At 40.2% G+C, this 22004-nt stretch overlaps 1 protein-coding gene across 1 annotated transcript in view; it reads left to right on the top strand.

Moving 5' to 3' along the window:
- The window catches only part of PITPNM3 (PITPNM family member 3), a 122246-nt gene that overhangs the window by 74383 nt on the left and 25859 nt on the right, over positions 1-22004 (top strand). The window contains exons 6-10 of the mRNA XM_075720092.1: positions 699-934; positions 8634-8823; positions 11422-11541; positions 18295-18476; positions 21118-21287. Coding sequence (XP_075576207.1) covers positions 699-934; positions 8634-8823; positions 11422-11541; positions 18295-18476; positions 21118-21287 — 898 coding nt within the window. The remainder of the gene's footprint in view (positions 1-698; positions 935-8633; positions 8824-11421; positions 11542-18294; positions 18477-21117; positions 21288-22004) is intronic.

Raw genomic sequence — 22004 nt, 5'->3', positions numbered from 1 at the left:
TGTTTTTCCAGTGTCAAGTAGATAACATCTTGTTTATTCTGCGGAGCACACTGATTATTGTCTGTGTATGCACATACTCATAAATATATTTGTGAGGTTTATGGATATCAGCAGTGATACATTTTTTACTTTTTCAGTAAATGTCTGGGTAAGTTAGGCCCATTTTTCATTTTAATAAGATGTTGCCAGTCTCAAAAGGCTGAGATAACTGTATCAGCTGCTTTTGCTGGATGAGTTCATTGGCAGAGAAATTTGTCTTTTTAGAACCTGTGATGATTTGAGTTAGAGCCTTTCCAGTAAATGCAGCAGCCTCGTTCACGATACCTAGACAGACGCTCGCTTAGGCAGTCTGTGGATGTTGGAATTCTTCTCCAGTCTCAATATATTTAAAATAGCTTTTGATGTACACAAAGCTGTATATAATCTTTGTTGATCTGAAACCTACATCTGTGCTGGAAGGGTTTTCTGGCAGAGCATAGTGTGCCTACCTGATTCAGACATACTTGAATTAAATGGAACAGAGGGTGCGTGCACACACATACACACAAACCCCCAGTGAAGGCAAATATCACAAAACGATCACAGTGTGGTTGGGAGAAAAAAAATCACTGCTAACAGCTTGTGAACATTGACACCAAGTCTATCAACACTGTCCATAAAAATGCTTCCTCCCGTCTTATTCCCTGTTTCTCTCACAGGAAGGAGTTCAACACCAGAACTGCAAAACACATGTGCTAATTTTGATCCTACATGGGGGGAACATCTTAGACACTGGAGGTGGGGACCACAGCAGCAAGCTGGCAGACATCAACACCTTCAGTTCTGTGTTTGAGAAAGTGACCCAAGCCCATTTCCCTGCCGCTTTGGGCCACATCTTAATCAGACTTGTTCCCTGCCCAGCAATCTGTTCAGCAGCTTTCTCTCTTGTTTCCAAGTAAGTTGATTTGCATTTTCTAATGTTTGGCTTTGCAGTGTGGTTTTGAATAGTTTTCTGTGACGTGTCTTTTTCATAATGAAATGTTGCAAATCCCTCTTAATCTTTTGCTTACTGCAAGACTTGGAACGATCTTTTATCCTTTTCTAAGTGACCGTGTTTGTTTAAAAAAACCCACAAAAAAAAAAAAAAAAACCCAAACAAAACCCATGTTGGACTACAGCCTATTGTCCACATGCATCCAAAAGAAAAAAAAATCCAGAAGAAATCTGGACAGAACAAGAAAACTGTGACAACTGTTCACTTTCCTCCACCCCCAAATCTGACCCAAAAAAATGAGTAGTCAACATTTATCTTATTTTAAAATTGAAACATAGCTAGATCTGCCTGCGGATATGCCAACTGACATTGGTCTGTCTTATTTATCTGTTCATTATTTGGCCATTGTAGGGACAGGATGTTATAGAAAACCCTCCTGATAGTTCTAGTGTTCCCTGGTTTAGAAACAAAAACGGCATATTGCTAATATTGGTTTAGGAATAAAGTGGAGATTGTGAAACGTTGCTGAGAAACTTAGACCGATTTAAGTAAATTCTGCTTTGCGCTGGAAATTGAGAACAGAAATAAATATCTAAAAAAGAGAGATTGAACATGTCTTCTTGGTGAGAGAAAATTGACATATGAACACAGTTTTTACATTTTAAGACAACAAAACTTTAGTATCTGTTCATTCCCAATAACAGCTACTGCACTTTGAGGTCCTGTAGTGTTTTGTGGTAGACCACTCATCTCATTTATCATCATTAACCTGTAAGAATGCCATATACAGAAGTGTCTTGAATGGGCTACAAAGGATGCATCGCTAGGAAGCGGTGGTTTGGCTAATGAAGTCTTCAGTTTGCAGTACAACTAGGGTTTGGTTGCATGCATAGTGAGAGGGTTCCATTAGCTTTGCTGGAATTTCCTGTCTGAGCAGATCTGTTTGCTAACTCATGTAAATGAGATGGCACTCACAAGGTTGCCCTTACTAACGTGAGAGATGAGCGGTTTGCTTTAAGCAGTTTGGTCATTCACTTGCATAAAGGTAGATAGACCCCAGTTCAGGGCTTCTGAAGCAACTGGGAGAGAATGCTGTGCATTACAGTAGATACCGGATCTTCATTAATGAAGAGCACTAGACAAGAATGCCTCAAACATCTTGTCATTGATAAAATTAGTAAATTTCTCAACAAGCATAACTCTGCAAACTGAAACGGCACTGAGCTGTAGTGTGGTTATGCTACATGACACTCACATTTACATTTCTAGCTGTCAGGTCCTGTTTCTGTCTGAGACCAGGTTCTGCCAGGAAATACTTACTCGTTGCTATATGAATCAGAATAATTTCATTTTAGGAAGTTGCTTATTAACTGAAAAAGTAGTTTGGGGGTGTTGGGATTTTTGGGGGAGGTTGTTTTGGGGGGGGGGGGGGTGTTAAGAAAATTCTCACAAAAATGTTTTGTTACATGTCTTTTAGTGTCTGGCTGAAATAGATAGTTCATCAGATCACATCGACATTAAGCCTAGTGGCTTTCTGAGATTCCTGGTAGTCACTTCTGCATTTGAAAATTATTGTTCTGTAAAAAGCTGTGATAATATTTTGATACAAAACCAAGTCACTATGAAATACTAAATGCAACTTTCAGAGAAAGAGTATTTAGCAACTGCATCTGAGAGACCTGCTTAGTCTAGTATTTCATAGAATCATAGAATCATTTAGGGTGGAAAAGACGTTGAACGTCATCGAGTCCAACCGTAAACCTAACACTGCCAAGTCCACCACTAAACCATGTCCCTAAGTGCCACATCTCCACATCTTTTAAATACCTCCAGGGAGGGTGACTCAACCACTTCTGCACTCAGAGCAAGAACATAACTCCGAACCATTAACTGTGTGTCAACAGTGAAATGTTCTGAAGTTCCCATGTGCATGCTTATATGAAAGGTATTGTTGCCTTGCAAAACTATTACAACTATTGATTTTAACAGTTGTTATGTGTATGGAAGTAACAATTTCAGATGTGCACTCTTTTTGACAATGCTGTCAGATGTGAAAAATGACATGTAGCCACTCCTTTGGGAGAGGAAGTATGACTCTAGTTATAGTGTCCACCTGGGGATCAGGAGATATGGATACTGTTCCTGGGTCTCTAACAAATTTCCTGGTTGACCATAAATGAGAAAGTCAGTGCCTCACTTCTCAAATTTGTTGAACAGAAACAAGGCTAAAATGCTACAAGGAGGAATTTTTCTGTCATTAACCAAAGGCCTAACATAAAGCCTGAGAAAGAAATGGGAAGAAGATTTCTGCTGTCTGGATTGTGCCTCCAGCCTAGGATATATGAGAAAAGCTTAAGGGATGTAGGAGTAAGAGAGTACTGTAGTTAAGGCATGTTCCCTGAAAGCTGGAAAGGAAACAGCTATGCTGAGACTTTACTCTGACAACTGGTACCTTGTTAAGCATGAGAAGAGATGTTTTGTGAGGGAAGGAGAGTGATCTGGGTGTTTCTTTGTCAGATTATTAACACCAAGGAACAAAGACTGATCTTAGCCTGTATGATTGAGATGTTACATTTTCATTCCAAGCCTATTGAATGGCCAGGTAGCCTTACAAGGTTCGTGCAGAAATGAGGACCATAGCAGCAATAGGGTAACCAACTTAATTTTACCTTTTTTCCCCCACTGAAACAACTTCTCCATGCAGCATGACTTGCACGCTAAATGAGTGAAAGTTTTAGCAGGTGGTGAGCAAACTTTCCACTGACTGCTGTATGATTGGCTTCCACATCGTCGTAATGATAATCAATTATATTCTGGTAGTGTTGTTCTGATTGCGCTCTAGTTCTGGTACTAGCCCAAGCAGTATTCTAGAGGATAGCTGAGGAGATACAGAATATTCAATAAGGGAAGGGATTAAAATCTTAAAATGTTTTTGATGTTGTTATTTGTCCCCATGGCTCTATTGAAATGAATTTGGAAATAACAAATGGAGTGTTCCACCAGATGTATCCACTTCAGTAGGTGCTTTGTCTCGCCTACTTTTTCAGTCTTGAAATTCACTCATTAAATGAAAGAACTTTTCCGGTAACATTTCTTTCCTTAGTGATATTTTCCGTGACATAAATACTTTAAATGGCATGATAGAGAAAGCAGGAAGAAACACATGCTCTTGGGCCTGCTTCAACTCTTCTACAAGTGTAAACCAGGAATAACTAGTGAACTCTGTAGTGATGGGAAGGAGAGAATCAGACTTGCTTGATTTCTTTTCTAAGCAAAAAGAAGTTTCACTTGGTTTTGTCTGGGGCTTCCCCTAAGTGATGGTCGCTTTTACAGTCTTTTTGTTGCAGTATAGTGCCCAAGGTTACATTTGAAACTCATGTAGAGCAGAAAACCCTGCAGAGGAGTTGAGGAGGTCTACAACCATGTTTTGGACCATAAGGTGCGGGAATGGTGATGCCTGCTATCCAGATGACAGAGTTAGAGAGGAGAGATGGGGAATACATTAAAGTTCTGAAATACTAGCTGGACTTAAAGCTATGACAGGCATATAGGGAGAAGAGGTGGCAGGGTGCAGATCAGACTGGTGGAAGGTGTGCCTGACTTTGCATCAAGGGGGAGTACACTGAAACAACCAGGAAATGAGAAGCGTGTGCATGTCCGAGCCGCTGCCCTGTAAAGCACGAGGACTGATAGTAGAAGAGAAGGTGAAGAATCAGAAAGTGTTTGGAACATCATCCTTGCCCATTTGGGCCACTGATTGACACAGGGCTCAGTAGTGTCTCTTGGGCATCCCATAATGCAGTGCCCGCAGGTCTGAACTAGTTATCTGGGAGAAGAGCTGGTAGAGTGGAAGGACGAGTGTGTGCTGGCAGCCCAAATGAACAGAGCTCCCACTTTCTTCCTCTGTTTTTTGATTCCCTCTTGTTGCAGCACACAGTATTCAGCTAGACTGAAAATAGCCACGCTGGATATTTGAATGTCCTATAGAATCATTCCCAGCACGGACTTAAGATTGGTATTGCCTTGGTATGTTCTTGCGTGGAGCTGCTTGTCATGTACCCGTTTGGGGCTGACAAAAGGAGAGATGATTCCATGCTCTCACATTTCTGCAGCTTCATGCCAGCAGCTTTCACAGCCAGAACTCCAGGATGCAGTTGTGGAACATAAACTTGTGGTAAACATTCCATTTAGCAAACTGTGGGGGAGGAAGTGTGTTTTTAATTACTGCAATGTTTCATCGAGGGTGAGCCAGATGACTGACTAAGCAGCAGCACAAGATTTCTTGTTTGGTTTGAATGTATCCTCCATTTTCTGAATGTGCAGGCATAGTGCGTGCCAAGGTAGCACAACCCTCTGTTTACCTTGGCACAAGTTTTGAATTATGCTGAGTCTGTGTGCTGGGTGCCTGAGTTCAGAGGGATTCCACTGCGACTTCTCATCTGAAGACACCTATGCAGTCCTCCTCCCTGCCTTGCAAATAGTGGCCTAAAGGAAAGGGATCTTTCAGGGTGAAATCACTCCATCTACTAAATGTTTCAGCTTGTTTAATCTGGTCTGCTCCCATCTACTTCCATCACTTTCAATTTCCTGTGTCTCTCATATAAATCAGAAAGACACAGTTTACACAGCCAGTGTAAATTTGTAATGCATGACTGATCTCCTGTGGCACTTATCTCTGTCTTTGCTGCTAAGGACAGATAAGGGTTAAAACTAAGGCACATTCTTGTTCCAGCTAGATGACGAGAGAGCCATCTCTTCCCTTTTCAGGGAGAAAAATATCCCAGAGTGGATCAGCTGTTAGCTTTTTATAGCATATGATTTAATGAGCATACATTGATTCACACCTCACACTGGAGCTCCTAAATTACAGTATTAACCAAACTGGAGAATAGTAATTGCAAAGGGCGGGGGGAAGAAAGAGAGAAGGATAAAAAGGCCAAAACAAAAGTTACATTTAGGAAGCAAACAGTTAAGTAGGAAAGTAAGCATATGAATAATTGAATGAGATGGAAGTGTTTTGTTGGGTGAGCTTTGGAGTGCTCAGCCCCTTGCATGCTCTTTGCGCAGTCATGGGTCCTACAGTGTAAGCTCTTGGTGTTGCATTTTCCTAATCAGTTGTTTAAAATACCTTTATAATTTAATTAGAAACTGTATGGAGAAGTCCAGTCATTATGATTTGAGTGTTTTCTGTTCCTGGTTTTTCTTTTATCCTGAAAGTGGAGGAAGTAAATGCATATTCTGGCTTTCAGAAACAGCAATAGCAAGTCCCTAGGACTGTCAGCATGGAGTGCAGATAGCCAAACCATAAATGTCAAAAACCCGTTGTGTGACAGTTATCCAAACAAGCGTTACCATATGGGTGATTTCTCCCTCCGCTTTCTCTTCTCACCTCTGCCATGGTCAGGGACTGCTGACCTGAGGGAAGTTTTGAGGAGGGACCAGTGTTTTGTCTTGATCTGCATCTAGCCAGATGCTTTCTGCATTCAGAATAAGCTTTTATTCCCTTGTTCCTCCTTTCCTTCCCCTTCCCCCGGGGTTGAATAACCCCTCACTCCCCATCTCCGTGGTGCAGTCTCAGTTATCCCTGCAGGCAGATGCCACGGTGCCATCAGTCACTTCTCCCCTGGGAGCCAGGTGTGCTCTCACCCACCATGGAAGACCAGTTCTGCTTGCAGCCTCGTCATTTGCTGCCTCTTATCAGGGTGGTGTTAGGTTCTAATGCTGGTGACTTCATCTGTCAGGGTCTTGCACTTAGTGATTTCAGCTGCTTCCTTGTGCTTTCCCTCTCCACCTCCAGCCTTGGTTGCAAGTGTGATGTTTCCAAGCTGGTGCTTTGGAATGACCTCCTTGGCAGCGGCAGCGTCCTGCCAGTGCATTGAGATAACAAGACTTGTGGTCCTTTCCGCTCCAGTGCTGGTATTTTACCTGCTTGTCCCAGCTTCAGCGCTAATACTTAGCATGTCCCCTGCGATAAACAACTTCATCTCTTCCATGCATTCTTTCCGTGGTCTGGATCTTTCTTCCCTTTGTGTTGTGTTTACGGTAACAACAGAGGTCTCTGTGGCCACAACCTTTACAATAAAATAAATTGGAATTAAAAAACCCAAACCCTCATTTCTGAGCCAGTTAACTGTGATTAATTGTCTAGACAACAATTGCTCAATTTCAGTTTGATCTATATTCCTTTAGCCAGGAAAAAATATTACCAGCTATTCATTTTTCCATTGGCTCTGTTTTGTGTAGTTCTCTTGTGAATACTGTTTGCATTTTACTTTTATTATGAAAACATACGCAGGTATTTTTTTCCATTTCAAACATTCACTTCATAATTTTTTTTCCTCCTGTGTTTCTCCCTTTCCCTTTCTGAGGTGTTATCTGCCAATTGTTATAGTAAATGAGGCCTTTTTATGTAGGTTTTTAAGGTTCATTTTTCATTTTTGAGAGTTAGTATTCATAACTGTATGTCTGCTGTGCATTTGGATAATCTAATCAGCTGACAAAATGAAGCTGTGTTAATTGGTAAATTGACACAGCTTGGCAGACCAGCTGAGCTCCAGGACATAGAAACTGTTATACTACTTCGGATGAAAAATACCAAATCATTGCAGTGCTTCAGCAAGAGGCAAGTGTGGAAATGTCCAGTGAGGCTCAGGAGATGAACACAGACCAGCTTCCATGCTTGAGCATTGCAAGTTTTCTGTTCTTCTTCCATTACCCTGGTAATAGTCTCAAGGATGCAGGTTTTAGCAACGACATAGACTCTAATTCCATTTCAGGCAGCTTGCTTTTTAATACTGTGATAGCCCACAAAGTTCCTAAAAAAAGGGAATACAAAATAGTGTTGAAGTTGCCTGCCTGCAGCTTTGGGTGAACTTTGGGTGAGCTGAATTATCCAAAATACTTCTGACATTCCTTTAATCTCTAAAGGACAGTCAACTTACAAGAGAATCTGGCACACACTAATGTGCCTTGCATCTTTGGCTGTCTGTGAATTGTTTTCCCCACTCATCACTAAAAATCAGTCAAGACGCGATTGGGAGATTTACTGAGAAACTTGCAGGGTGAACATTGAAGCTAAAACGAAGCTAACATCCTATCAAATTGAAGCTTGCATTTTCAGTCGAGTCACCTCCTTTTTGCAAAATGTTACTGCACAGACATTTACGTATCATTTCAGAATGTGTGCAGAATTTGTTCCACCTTTTTAAAAGGATGGGACACTGGGGAAAATGTTTTTATATGCTTGTTCTGAACAATACAACTGTCACACTTGTGTTCTAGGAAACAATATTCCATTGTAATGATTGGATCCCATTTTTTGGTGTAGTAAGTTGTTATATGGGAAAAAAAAAAAGCTGAAATGGAATAATCTGTTTGCTGTTCTAGATTATGTCTACTTGTATGTGGAAAAATTGCACCAAGTACGTTTTATTACAGAAATGCCTTCTAGCATGATGTCATTCACATAAAGCAGTAATTCCTTGATTTTTTAAGCAGTTGAATTCTGTGCACATCTGAATGTGAGAAAATGATCCTTCCTGTATGCTCTCGTTGTGAACTGCAATAGCCCAACCCATTTCCGTTGATAAGTAACTGTGCGTGCTCTGATGCTGTGTGCTGCCTCTTGCGTTTTTCCTGATGATAGCATGTCCTTCTCTAGCCTAAATCCCTACAGCTATGATGAGAGCTGTCTCAGCAGCAGTGAAGACCACATCCCACTGGCTGCCTTGCCCTTGCTGGCTGTTTCATCCCCTCAGTACCAGGATGCAGTTGCCATGGTGATCAGCAGAGCCAATCAAGTTTACAATGAATTTCTCAAATCTACAGATGGGGCTGGTTTTAATGGACAGGTAGGACTGTTTTCTTTTATATCAAAGTAAAATTCCTTTGGAGTAAGGCTGTTTCTTTTTAAGCCATTGTTTTGAGGGTTGCGAGTTGTGAGTGTGGGACAGTACTGCAAATATAATGAATGAACGTTAGCATGGGATTACCTGCAAGATGCCTTCTCGGTGCCCAGCATGAGGAAGGCACTTCTGGAATCCTGTGCAGTGTCTAACCTGGACTTACTCAGTTGGTAGAAGATACTATACCTTCTCTCACAAGCACTTTGACCCCAAAGCTCTTGCTAAGTATTGCTATGAACTCCGGTAATGTATAAGAGCCTTAGTTGTGGAGTGTGGCTTGCTAACCAGTGAACAAGCATGCCAGACCAAGACAAATAATAATCTATGTTACTGAGTTCCTCACACACCTACTATAGCTGATATAAAAGTTGGGACATCTCTGGCTAGGAGCATAAGGGATCCAACATTTAACTATTGGTGTTTTGGTTTTGCCTCCATCACAGTAGTAATAATTGACAGTAAAGAAACTTAGAAGAGAAATACTCAGTTGCCAGCAGTGTTGCAGATTTCCTGTGTAACTTTGGGAGTTGTAATTTTTCTGGTGTAACCCACTCCCCAGTGAAGTCACCTGCAGACTTCTTCCAGCTGACATGTCACAGTTATTGTTCCTGCTTCTCCATCTTTAGACTATGAAAACCAGTACTTATGTTGTGGCATATCAGTGTTTTTAGACTAAAATTTGGTTTGAAGCCAGTTTTCATATCCATAGTAAACTGTTCTTGCTTGAAGCATAAAAACAGCCCAGCTGCAGTGACAGAACATTATGAAAGATGAGATTATGTAAAGAAGAACTATACCAGTTACAGAAAGAATTGTGAGAACAATTCTGTCAATAGAAATTGAGTGTTACAGGTTTTTGTCTTTGACAAAGCTACAAAGAAGTCTTTCTGGTGTGTTTTACAAACCATATGTATTAATATTTCACATGGGAAAGTCTGCATGACCTCTGTATGCTTGACAGAATTTTCACAATCAACAATTACCAGCATTGTTAGAACCCAGGTGACTTCTCTGTGCTGTCTACAGTGCTTTGCTTTGGTCCTTAGATAAAAATCCCAACTCTACCTCTGAATAAGTCCTGTACTTGTAAAATACGTACCATAGAACCTGATCCCTACCCTATATATATCTTTCCTTTCACATTTTGGTCTCTTCTGTCCATTTATATTGCAAGTTCATTAGATCAGAGATTGCCTTTTTGGTTTTATACGGTATCTGGAACAAGTTAACTCCATTACCTTAATGCCAATAATAATGAGGATTAGAAGTGGAATGGTAAATTGGAGGAGATGCTATTAATCCCTCCCCAGGTTAATTTTATTAAGGTTACCAGTATCATATAATTTTCAATTCCTTGTGGACTTCATTGCGTGGTGTAGGAATTTGAAAATCAGAGAGTAAATAAGCATGCTGTTCAATTGTATACAGCTTCAAAACCAGAATTGTCTTAGGATAGATGTTACCTTAATGTATTTTGATATTTTATTTTATTTTTTAAAATGTTTTTATTCCAAGAAATGTACTCAATTAAGAGTGTGTGGTATGCAGAGATGCACTAAGAGAAGTTTGAGGTTTTTCCCTACCTGCATCTTGAAGCACTTGCTTTCCTAAGACACTTCACTTTGAAGAAATCATGCACAGTATCCTATTATCCATAACTTGTAGTTCAGTGTTGTAACCAGGCTGAATTAAGGCTAGAAGCAAGTTAAGGTTTGTAAGGAGAGGTAATGTCTTCTGTTAAACTAATTGGAGTTGGGAACAACAGACTAGATGTTCGCTTCAGTTTGAGAATTTGAGAGAAAGGGTTGCTGGAACCTGTGGAACCATGGACGTTGTTATCAAAAAGAAAGGTAATACCGCTGTTACTCATCCTCCGACACAGGCAGGGGGACAGGGAGAAAGAATCATCTCCTGCGGGATGGGGAGGTGTTCAGTGGAATTGGCTTGTGAGGTGGATTCTAGTGTGCCATAAAATCACTCTTAACTATTGAATTCCCAATTTTAGTACTCTATGTATTTTAATTCCTAGGTTCATACTTTGAAGGTAGCTTGTATGTTTATATTAAATGTGAAGCAAAAGTGAATCTCTCTGCTTAATACCTCACTTAAAAGTTCCATTCCCTTGTCCTGACAGGGGAGTAACAATCTGTTTTTAATCTGTTGAGATCCTCTTCCCTATATGACTCTAAAGGAAATGTTCAATGGCTTGAAATCTTCATAAGACCGGTTGTCCAATGATCTGGACTTTTCAAGCTGGTATCTGGCTGCAAGCAGCTGGAAGAATTCTGACCTGTTTGGCAGAATTCCCAGCTGGTCAAAATAGTCCCTGGGACAGATATTCTTGGCATAGGGCGTATGTCTGGAGATAAAAGGAAGTGGGAGAAAGTGGCTATACATTCTCAGCTGCAATAGGAACCACGGTGTAAAAAAAACAGGAAGAAGGGTGTAAAGTAAGACAGCAACTCCTCTGCAGTGCTGTGATGTTTTTTGTTTATTCTAAAACACTTGTTACATCTCAAAAAAAAAATCTTTTTATTTCCTCAGGTGTGTCTCATTGGTGACTGCATTGGAGGAATTTTGGGCTTTGATGCCATCTGCTATAATTCTAATACAGCTCATGAGAGTCGGAACAGTAGCAGGAGGGGAAGCATCAGCAGCATCCAGGTGAAGAGAAAAAATCCACACAGCTGAAACCCTATAGATTCATTCCCTGGAGGAAATCAGCTCCATATAAACCAGAGAAAATTTAAGGATTTGGTAAATTGCCATGATAGCACAGGATTTTGCTCATATATCAAAAAATTGCTGTCTGAAAATTAAGCCTGCAGCTTCAGTTTTATGATATACAGAAATCACTAGTGAAGGCTTTATCCGTAAATCTTTAAAGTAGGGTTACCAAGTGCCCTTTATTGTATCCCTAACTAGATGCAAACATGTTCTCTCTCGGTAATCTCTGGTAGGCTCCTGGTTTTGCCAGAATCTTTTATCTTTCTTTTTATAACCTTTTTATTTGTTCACATAGGATCTGGAATTCTTTATGCTACTGCCTGGGAGTAGTCTAGCATTAAGATGTGTTCATGAGTAAGTGTTAGCGACTGGTGAAAGAATACCTCCTTCCTGATAAGGAATGCAAGTCACCTGAGGATCTGTGAATGGACCACTGAGCATAACAGTGTCTATATTAGAGTGCTGCATTTGGAGAGAAGGGAGGATTAATTCTAACTGTGATCCAGGAAAGATTTTATGATAGTAAACCCACAATTTTTTAAAGTAATGCTAGCATGTAAGCTTCATTATTGTGTTCAACACTTAAGAAAGAAAACTGAAGTTCAACTAATCTTACGTACTTCAGACTCAAGTGGATATGGAGAGGGGGTATGGTGTATTAGAGTTGATACTGAGTGAGGTGCCCACACTCTGTTCTTTGATGATTTTGTGACCCTGGCCAAATTGTTTCATCTCTTGACTCTTTAGTTGCCTCTGTTCTCAAAAATGGGCTCAGTGATACCAACCTGCTTGGTTCGGTTGAGAGCTGTGTGTGATGGGAGTACTCTCGAACAATGAGAGATCCTCTAAATGTTTCAGGAAGGAGAATTACTCGCCATTGATAACATGGCTCTAGATTCTCAGCAGCCAGCCTTTGATAGTACCAGCACTGAGGACAGTGCATTGCAAGCAAAGTAAATGGAGAAATGGTCCTCCTGGATCCCAGTCCTACAGTGGGGTTGCTTGTGCAAGGCATTGCTGATGAATCTGAGTGGGGATCAGGCTTGAGGGAGTATGGGTTCTTTTGACTTCCCTGCTCTTGCTTATAGTTTCAACTTTCCTGTATTCCTCTCTTCCCTGATACCACAGAGCTTCTCTTCCCATTCCTCTCTCCATCTTTTCCCTTCTCTCCTCCCAATTTCCTCTCTGCTACTCTGTGTGTTCAGAAGATTCCTTTCCTTCCTTATCTTGTCTTTCTGTCCATTGTTCTCAGCTTGCTCCTGTGAAACAGATTCAGGAGGACTGGTTTTTTACTGGGTTCCCCCCCCCCCCCCCCTTCCTTGCTGTCTCCAGTAGAAATGGACCGCATTGGAAGAGTTTGAGATGCAGAAATATAAGAGTTTTTTACTTTACCATTTCACGAATGTTGGAAACTAGTTCGAAATAAGGATGAGACTGAGGTACTCTGAATCACTGCATTTTATGATTATAAACTGTGAAAACAGAGTAAATTAGGTTTATATAGTTCCCTTCTTACTATTTATTTCAAAGTGGTCTATAGTAATAAGCTAAACTGGTGATGCAGTGACCATTACAGTCTCTGAATAGTTCACAGTTTTAGGCACTAGAAAGTTCCTTTTGGAGAGAGAGGGCCTGTTAATTTAATGAGGCAATGTAAGTAAGGAATTAGAATAGTACATTGTTCTACTACCCCAGGTGAGTATTTGTTGGTTTGTGTGTTGTAGCCTGTTTTCTGTATTTTAATTTCCAATATACACTAAATAATCAAGTCAGGATTAACCGTAATAGGTAGTGACTTCTACAGTGTAGGCAGAAATGTGAATGATTACTGAGATCATGATGATTGTTGCATATACATGCTTGTACAGGGCAGTATTTGAAAATCTACCTGCGTGTTCAATAAAAGAGTCTGCAGTACAGCAAATGTCACTCTGCTCAGACCAGACTCGTAACTCTTGCTCTTTAAAAATCAGTTACATTTGTAAATATCAAAATACTTCACAAAGCAAGCCAGTGATGTTGTCATTATCATCATTTCACTCCTTGGGTTATTAAAGGACAGAAGGATGAAGTGAACTTTGTCCATCATCAGAAGCGGAAACCCAAAGTCTTACATCAGCAATCACTGTACTTGGTTGGGAACACTGTCTCTTAGAAGAGGAAGATGGTTCTTTTTTGTTGCAACAGCTAAAATACTCATAATTCAGAAGTAGACAACTCTTCATTAGGACAAATGGAGTAAGTTGACAGTTTGCTTCATTTGGATCAAGGATAAATGAAAGCCACCTGTGGGGTGACTGATTCAGATCCCAGTATTGATACCATTTTACTGCAGATGAGATTTTAATTGTGGCATGTGGGGGAGCTGAAAGAGCTTGTAGCAATGGAAAACAAGCTTTTTAACTGTTTAAAATGCAGCGAATAGTCTCTACACTGATCACCTCAACCTTCTAATGTGCTGCCTAATGTCTTTTTAAGCGGTTTAGTATATTTTTCAGAACTATTTCTCACTCCCTGATCTGGCTAATATAAATGCTGAATTGGCTCTGTCTCTTTTGCAGTATACAAGAAAGACTTTGTCATGAAGGTGAACCTAAATGCTCAAACCAGTGAGATTAAAGTCTAGCCAGGTTTTCTGGATAGGTTTGGATATGGGATTTTTTTAAGAAGACCTTTTTTTTTTTTTTTTTTAAGGTATTAGACTACCATAAAATTGAACACTTTCTCTTCTCCATGACGCCACAGCGTGCAGACATTTTGACATATACTTAGCATCTGATGTAATTTTCACCATTCAGATGCAGAGAAGGCCCAGATGGTTTAGAGAAGTTAATTTCTCAGTGATAGTTCTTCTCACCAGCTAACCTTCTTTCTCTGTGAAATGGTTGTCAGGCTTTCCCTGTTGAATGGCTGTTCAGTAACGTGTAAAATTAATTTGGTCACAGTTCAGTCCCCAGGGGACTATCACGTGAACAGATTGTTCATGGAATAAAACCCATCTCCAGAACTGGCACTAACTATAGTTCCCAGATTCCCTGTTCTTGGGAGTAAGACTAACGATTCACTTGTCACAGAAGCCACGAGGTCCTCTTGGCTGTTGAAGACTATAGGTGGAACAGTGTGGGGAAGGTTCATCTCGTAGATCATATACTGCTGCTGTCTTTGTTTCATTTTCCTGCAACTCATCTATAATAATTCTGGAGAACAGATTGCGTTCTTCAACATCTCTTCTTGACATGAAATGTCACCCCACGTGCACAGGGCTGCTGTATTGTATGCGCTCCAGTATGCGCTCCAGTATTGAGTGAGGTTATGGGAAATACCTGTCCTATGAACTTTTTCTTTCTGTAGCTTCAGAGAAATGGATTCAATTAGCATGTTTTCCACTCTGTCTGCGTGACTTTGTCCAAGTCTCCTGATCTGTCATGCCTCAGTCCTCATCTGTAAGCCTTGCACGCTTTCTCACATCCTCTGTTTTGTCTAGTTGGATTTTACACTCTTTGCGAGTTGCTTAAAAGTACTGAGCATAATAAAGTCTATTTTCACTTGGGGCATTTGCTGTTATGAATAGTGAAGAGTGCTGCAATGACACTTCAACAGTGTAATGCAGTAGCATAATGCTATGTCCAGGAAGACAGGTGCAGGGAGCAGTGGCGGAGAAAATGTAAATGAGCGTGGGGAGAGAGTTGTATGCAACAAGGAAAAGAACAACTTTGAATCCTGCTCTCTTGTACAATGCCTAGCCAATTTCCCAGTGACTTTCCCTAGGGTCATCTCGCAGAGATCAAGGCCCTTGTCCTTCTAAAACTATGTTTTCCTTCCCTTATTGAACTGTCTGTGGCATGTATACTTTGGAAGACCTGAGTTTTACCCATAGAAAATCAAGTTTAAAATGTGTTGATTTTGACCAAAGAAAATGCAGGCTTTCTTCTGCAGTACAGTAATAGCATGCCATGTCCTGGGAACTCAGTTCAGGTGATGGTTATTACTCTAGAATTTAACCAAAAAAAAAAAAAAAAAAAAAAAAAAAGAAAGAAAACCCCAGAAAAAGCAGCTGGCATTCTGTTGTGTGTCTGACAGAAACGTCATGCCCGGTAAATCAACGTGCACAGCTGAAATGCTAGGTATGCTAGGTTAACCTTAATGATAGCAGTGCAGAAGAGGAAGCTTGATGCTTTGCAAAATTTGACCTGAGAGTGTCTTATGACACAAGAGAACACACCCTCTGCAAGGAGAAGCTGTTACTGAAGCTTAGAGGACAAAGGTGAATTGTTGCCTGCTTTCACGGATGAAGATATTAGCTTCCATTACTAAAAAGACTTATTAGCTAGTTCAGTGGTGACACAAGCTATTTTTTAAATACTGTGAAGAAACATGTGTGTGACTAAAAGCAAAACATTTGGTGTTACATTACTGTCAACTCTGTGCCTTTCCAACAGCCAGCTTTCTTCCTGAGACCACCAGGAAATCAAGAGACCTAAACAAAAATATTTAATCATGTTGAGTTCCTTGCATCTGCTTTCTTGCTCTGGCACCTTCAAGGGTTCCCATTTTTCTCAATCCACCGACAGGAATTCCTTTTTAAAAAGTAATGGGAGCCGAGATGCTGACATATCTGCCATGTGATTTTAACAAAGAGAGTCTTCAAATGTCACCAGGGTTTTGATGAAGCTCTGAGCCTTGACAGCACTGATGCAGTTTTCAGAAGTCACTGATGGTATGATGTTTAAGAGCTTGATCTACAGCCTGTTTAAATCAATGGATTTGTCAGTGCATTTCATGGGCTTTGGTTCAATCTCTAGAAATCCCTTTCAGCTTTGTGTATGTGGATTCACCTGCATTTTGTGTGCCACCATGAATATTCTTATGCACTCTAATAAATTTATTCATAGTAAAAACACCAAATTGGAATTTTAGGCAAAGGTTGCAGAATGTTTGTAGCATGCAAATTACAATTTAAAATCATAAATATATTGCATTTTCATGACATGGTTGCTTGGGAACAAGCTAGAGATGGGAACTCATCACAAAGCCTAAGAGGTAAATAAATACGTTGGCTGAATCAGTTTGAGGTGAGACACGAGCAGATAAAGAAATGTTGTTCACTTATGTTCTTGAGAATTCACCTATAAAGAGTTACTCTGTAAGAAACTCTGTCAGGAACACTTTGTTTATAGGAATTTTGGCTTGGAAAGGTCCGTGGTGTTCTGGAGAATAGATGGAGTTGCTAAAAAGGACTGGTGTTACAACTGAGCTTCAATGTAAGGTTGTAAACTGCAGGGAAAATCAAGCTACATAGTCAGTGTCAGGCTGAAAAAAAAGTTACTGGTTATGTTAAAAAATGCAGGTAGGGCCTGTACTTCGTTCTGGCTTGAACTCAATGGAAGCACATATTTTAGGTGGAGAGTTTATTTTGGTTTTACAACACTTCAGCACACCAAACAGTGGCGGCAGTCAGCTGCCAACACACAGCAGGAGCCCTCACCTCTCACCTGGCACTGTGAAATAGTCCTCTGCACTGATTAACAGCAACAACAAGTGAGGCTTACTTTTAGCATTGTAGATACATTAGTATTATGCCAGGCAAGGTCCTAAATCTTACACAACTTTCATATTAAAGTTGGCATGATGTGACTTTTGCTATATTATGAAATGCAGAAAGAGATTCCTACAAGCATGTTAAGTTTTTTCATTGTACCATCACAGAAATAATTGTCTCTGAACATGATGGTCCTAAACTAATCTTCTGCAAGTTATTAAGATGCTAATGCTAGTTGTATCATATCGTCCCATGAATTCTAGTACTGCATTATAAGAGTTAGTAGACTATGGATGAAAACCAGTAATTGTGCAGTTAGAAGGGGTTTAACTGTATCTGTTCTCCCTGTGCACCTTGTTGAACTTCATATATTTGAAGTTTTGTAAAAATAGATGTCAGGCATTTTTGTCTTATTTTGTTGATCTGAATAGAAGGAGATTTACACAGAGTTGGATTACACAGTTGTTAGAAAGAACCAGATCTTGCATGCCTCATGCACCCAGATCTCACGCATGAATGGGGGGATTCAGTCCAGTGGTGTTTGTTTTGAAAAGTGGCGTTTGCATTGGCTACTGAAACGGATGCAGTAATAAAACTCTGGGTGTAATAGGGATATGTCAGAGAGGATGCTGGTGCAAGCTGCAGAAGTGCTGGAGGAAATGAACAATAAATAAATGTATTTCCTATTTTAAGGGGTACCTTAAAGATACGGTACCACTGGTCTCCTCTTGCATCCCACAGAAGTTCACATTCTTAAAAAATCAGGTCCTGCATCCTTGGAACATGATGAGCAAGACCATTAATGTTGTAATGGGCATTTTGTGCGCTCAGGTAAGACCCCTTCTGATTACCTTATGATATTTATAGTTCTTTAAGAATGATGAAGTCATGAGGGATAAAGCTTTTGTGTGACTCCTCCTCCCCCCCACTAAAATTACTGATGCTCTTTCCAGCTTTTAGGCTATACATCCTACAGGGAAATTTAGTCTTCATCTCTTTCCTTATCTTCTACTGCAGAGGGAAAGCCTAACCCCTTCCACCCTTTCCTGGATAAAGTGAGGTCACATGTATAAATGCAGCCATTTCATATAAGCTCTGTCATATTTTGGTCACTGTCTAAATCTTCATTTTGCTCTGTTCATTCTCTGAAGGATAATCCCCTCTTAGCAGAGGACTCCAGTCTGGGTGGCAGCAAGCGCCTGAGCAAAAGCAATATCGACATCTCGGGAATCATGGAGGATGAGAAGCCAAGGCAGCCGTTGCCTAGGAAGCAGAGTGACTCATCCACCTATGACTGTGATACTATAACCCAACATCACGCTTTCCTCTCTAGGTAACTAGTGTTTGATGACCGAGTAAAAGAAAGAGGCTTGCCGTTGAACGGAGCCTGTCAGCACCAGAGCAACAGAATCATTTTTATTGTTTGTGGTGTGTTTCTGGACGTTTGCTTGAAGTCCTTGTATATCCCTCAAAGAAAACCAGAGATATAGTGGGTCTGCTATGAATTTACTCACATGTGGAGAGTTTTTTATTTGATCTTTATTGAGTTGGGAGAGTTTTGAATATGCAAAACTGAATGCAGGTATTTCCATTTCTTCGTACAGCCCACACAAATCAAGATGGGTGAATGCTTTATAATTGTAAATTTCTGTTACGTTTTTCTTTCTAAAGATCCCTCTTACAGGCTTTCTATTATTCTGTAAAGAGTGAGACAATTGCTTTAGGTGCTCCTATTGGTCTATGAGCTGTTTAGATCAGCTTTAAAAAAAAAAAAAAAAACCCTGCATAAATATTTGGCTTAAATGAAGAGGAGGTTGGGGGAGGACAGTTAATTTAATTAGCTTTCCTGGATCCTAAGAAGCATTTAAAACATAGATTTGATGGGAAGATGAGCATTCTCTTTGTCTCATTGTTTCTGCCTGTTCTAAGCTATTTGGTTTTTTACTTATCTGAATTCTTTGTGCTTTTTTCCCCTCTATCCATCATCTCATTTCCTTTATTTCATTGGGAGTGATGCAGAGGGAGAAGTCTTATTGTGTGTTGAAGTTTCAGTTCTGCTACAGTTGAGTATAGTGCAGACTTACTACTGTGCTTTACTTCACATCTGGCAGTTTTGTTAGTAGCGGTTTAAAGTAATTTTCTTTTCTTGCTTTGCCTGAATGTACCTTGCTTTTGTGGACTATTCCGCTTTTATTTTCAAACCCTTGGGTTTTCTGGATATTGATATGTTGTAAAGTGTCTTCCCTTTGAGGCAGAATTGTTGTTTTTTGCTTATCTATGACTGAAAACATGAAGATTTTTTTGGTCAGTCGCTTTTAGGTTCTTGTATAGAAGGAGTACTGTGTTATGTTTAAAGCACAGTGTTGGCTTGTATAGAGTACTTCAGACTTGGGGGATAATAGGATAATTAAAAGACAAAGATAACAGTTTTCTTCCAAGCCTTTTTTCATTTCCTGTGTATCTATGATTTTACACTGAGAGCTTTACATGCAGCTATACTTAAGCAAGCAGATAGAAAAGTGTTATCTTCCATTCACGTTTTGGACTCCTCAGACTTCAGGCCGTTGCTAAGTTTTTGGGCAATAGTTGGACAAAGAGGCTACAGACTGCAGAAAAAATTCCTTGGTAAGGTAAAGGGGGGCAGGGGGAAAACACAAATCAAACCAAACCATGTCATCCTCTGACCCACCCTGTACATAGGGAGAAATTCCAAGCCTTTTGTTTCCTGTCTGTGAGACTTGCGTAAGATCCTTAAGACTTTTTTCCCCATGAGCTCATTTACTGGAATTTAGAAGTGGTGTGTCAGTGTGAGTAATAAGGTTAGGAAGATTGCTCTTTCACGCAGAAATGTCCTTGTTCTACACACTGTGGTTGTGTTTCAGCATGTCAGCTTGTGCTTTTTGTCCAAGTGCTTTTGGCATGAAGAGGTAGCTCCTAAATGCTGTGCCAATGATGGATTGAATTCTTGGCTTTCTTCATTTCTACCCTAAAGGAGCCCTAAGCTTGGTCCCCAGAGTTTCAGTTAATAACATCAGGTTATAAATTGAGAACGTCACTAGGTTCTCAGATGGAAAGAGAGGCCTGGTGTCTTGGCCTGATTTGGGGCTGATCTTCAGGATTTCTGGATTCTGATCCATGCTTGGCCACTGATGCAGAGTGTAGTGTGCAGATAACTCATGAGGGCTTCATTTCGAGCTCTGGTTGGAGTCAGTGCGGTCAACATCTCTCTGTCAGGTTCTGCATGCTCTGGAGGCATGTTCTGCTCTGTCTCATGACTGCACAGCAGGTGTATATGCTACTTCTCTGCTTCTGAATGTAGTAATTTCATCTCCAGCAGAACTTAATGAGGGGTGGGCCTTTTCTCTGTCAGTTGAGGGATAGATGATATGTATTTACCTCATGCATGTTTGGCATACAAAGTAAATGAAAGTGTTTAAATCACTTAAAAGATTAAAAGCTGTCTATAAGCATCGCTAATTTTGACCTGTAGTAAATAGTTGAAAAGTAGTGAAATTCTAGTTCATAGCTCAGGGAACAGATTAGAACAATGCTTTTTATGTACCCTTGTAACATACTTTATGAGTGTAACCTTTTAATACAATTGTCCTTGCACAACTTGAGCAGGTTAGAATTTGTAGCAGAAGTTTCAGAATAAGCTTACATACATCTGTACTGCTAAAAGGGAGGGGAAGTAAACTTAATCTTCAGAGTCCCTGTGTAACTTAACAATAAGTATTCTGTAGAGTAACTGTAGAAAACTCTTGCGTGTTGAAGGTAGTAAATTTACTGAATAGCCGCACTGGAAATCATAATAAGTGGCTGCTATACTGCAATGTCTATCTACAGTTGAAGGCACATTGCTTGGATCTAGGTATAGATGCAAGAGCTTTCTAAGCAGTCTGTTTTGGGAATGGATTTTTTTCCTCGGGATGCCCTCTTCATTATTGTTGAATCAGTGCATTTTCTTTGCTCAGCATCCACTCAAGCGTGTTGAAAGATGGTGCAGGCTTTCCTCCTGTGAATTCCAGTCTCTCAGAAGTAAACCTGGGCCGATTTGAATTTGAGGTGTCTGATTTCTTCCTCTTTGGATCGCCGCTTGGTTTGGTGCTGGCCATGAGGAGTACCGTTCTGCCTGGCCTGGATGGTAAGCTCTTTCTGGGGTTAGAATACGGGCTGCTTAATGATCTTTGTAGACAAAGAGGCTTGTATAAAAGGAGGTAAATAAAGGAGCCTAGTTAAAGACTGAGGAGTGAGGTAAGTTTCTTCCTCTAAAAGATGGGAGTGGTAGTGCAGGTAGGGCTGTCACTGCTCACCCGCTTACAGTAGTGTGTCTTTTCCTCTGCTGTTAATCATATCTTCCGTGTCATACAACACGAAGCTTACACCTCACCAAGGATCATCCTTGAAAAAGATACCAAAAATAACATCTGTGCTTGGTTCAGCATTGCATCTTGTTCATGTCTGGCTTCATGGGTAAATTTGGCCCCCGAGTGTGTTGGTTGTGAGCCATTTTTTCCTTTCTGGTAACAGAGCCTAGTGATCAGACAAATAACAGGATTTTTTTGTTTTCTTTCTAAACACATCTGGATTTTTTCAGTTAAAGTAAGAGCTTACTTTACTTTCAAAATTCAGTGTGTTTTTTGCCTCTTTGCACTGTATGAGGTTTGGATAGCACAGCATCTTCATAGGAAATGATCATTTATTAGGTGAGCAAGAAAAATCAATTGCAATAGTGAGAAGAGAGAACAGTTCAGGACTTCCAATTTTTTTCTTCTCAATTTATAGACTTTTGAGTAATGTCATTTGACTGAGCTTTCAAAGTCACATTTAGTTGTGGGAATAAAGTGGAATGTAATATAAA

This window comes from Pelecanus crispus, chromosome 12 (assembly GCF_030463565.1).
Source record: "Pelecanus crispus isolate bPelCri1 chromosome 12, bPelCri1.pri, whole genome shotgun sequence".
Taxonomy (NCBI): Eukaryota; Metazoa; Chordata; class Aves; order Pelecaniformes; family Pelecanidae; genus Pelecanus; species Pelecanus crispus.
This window is presented reverse-complemented; position numbering and strand designations above follow the sequence as displayed.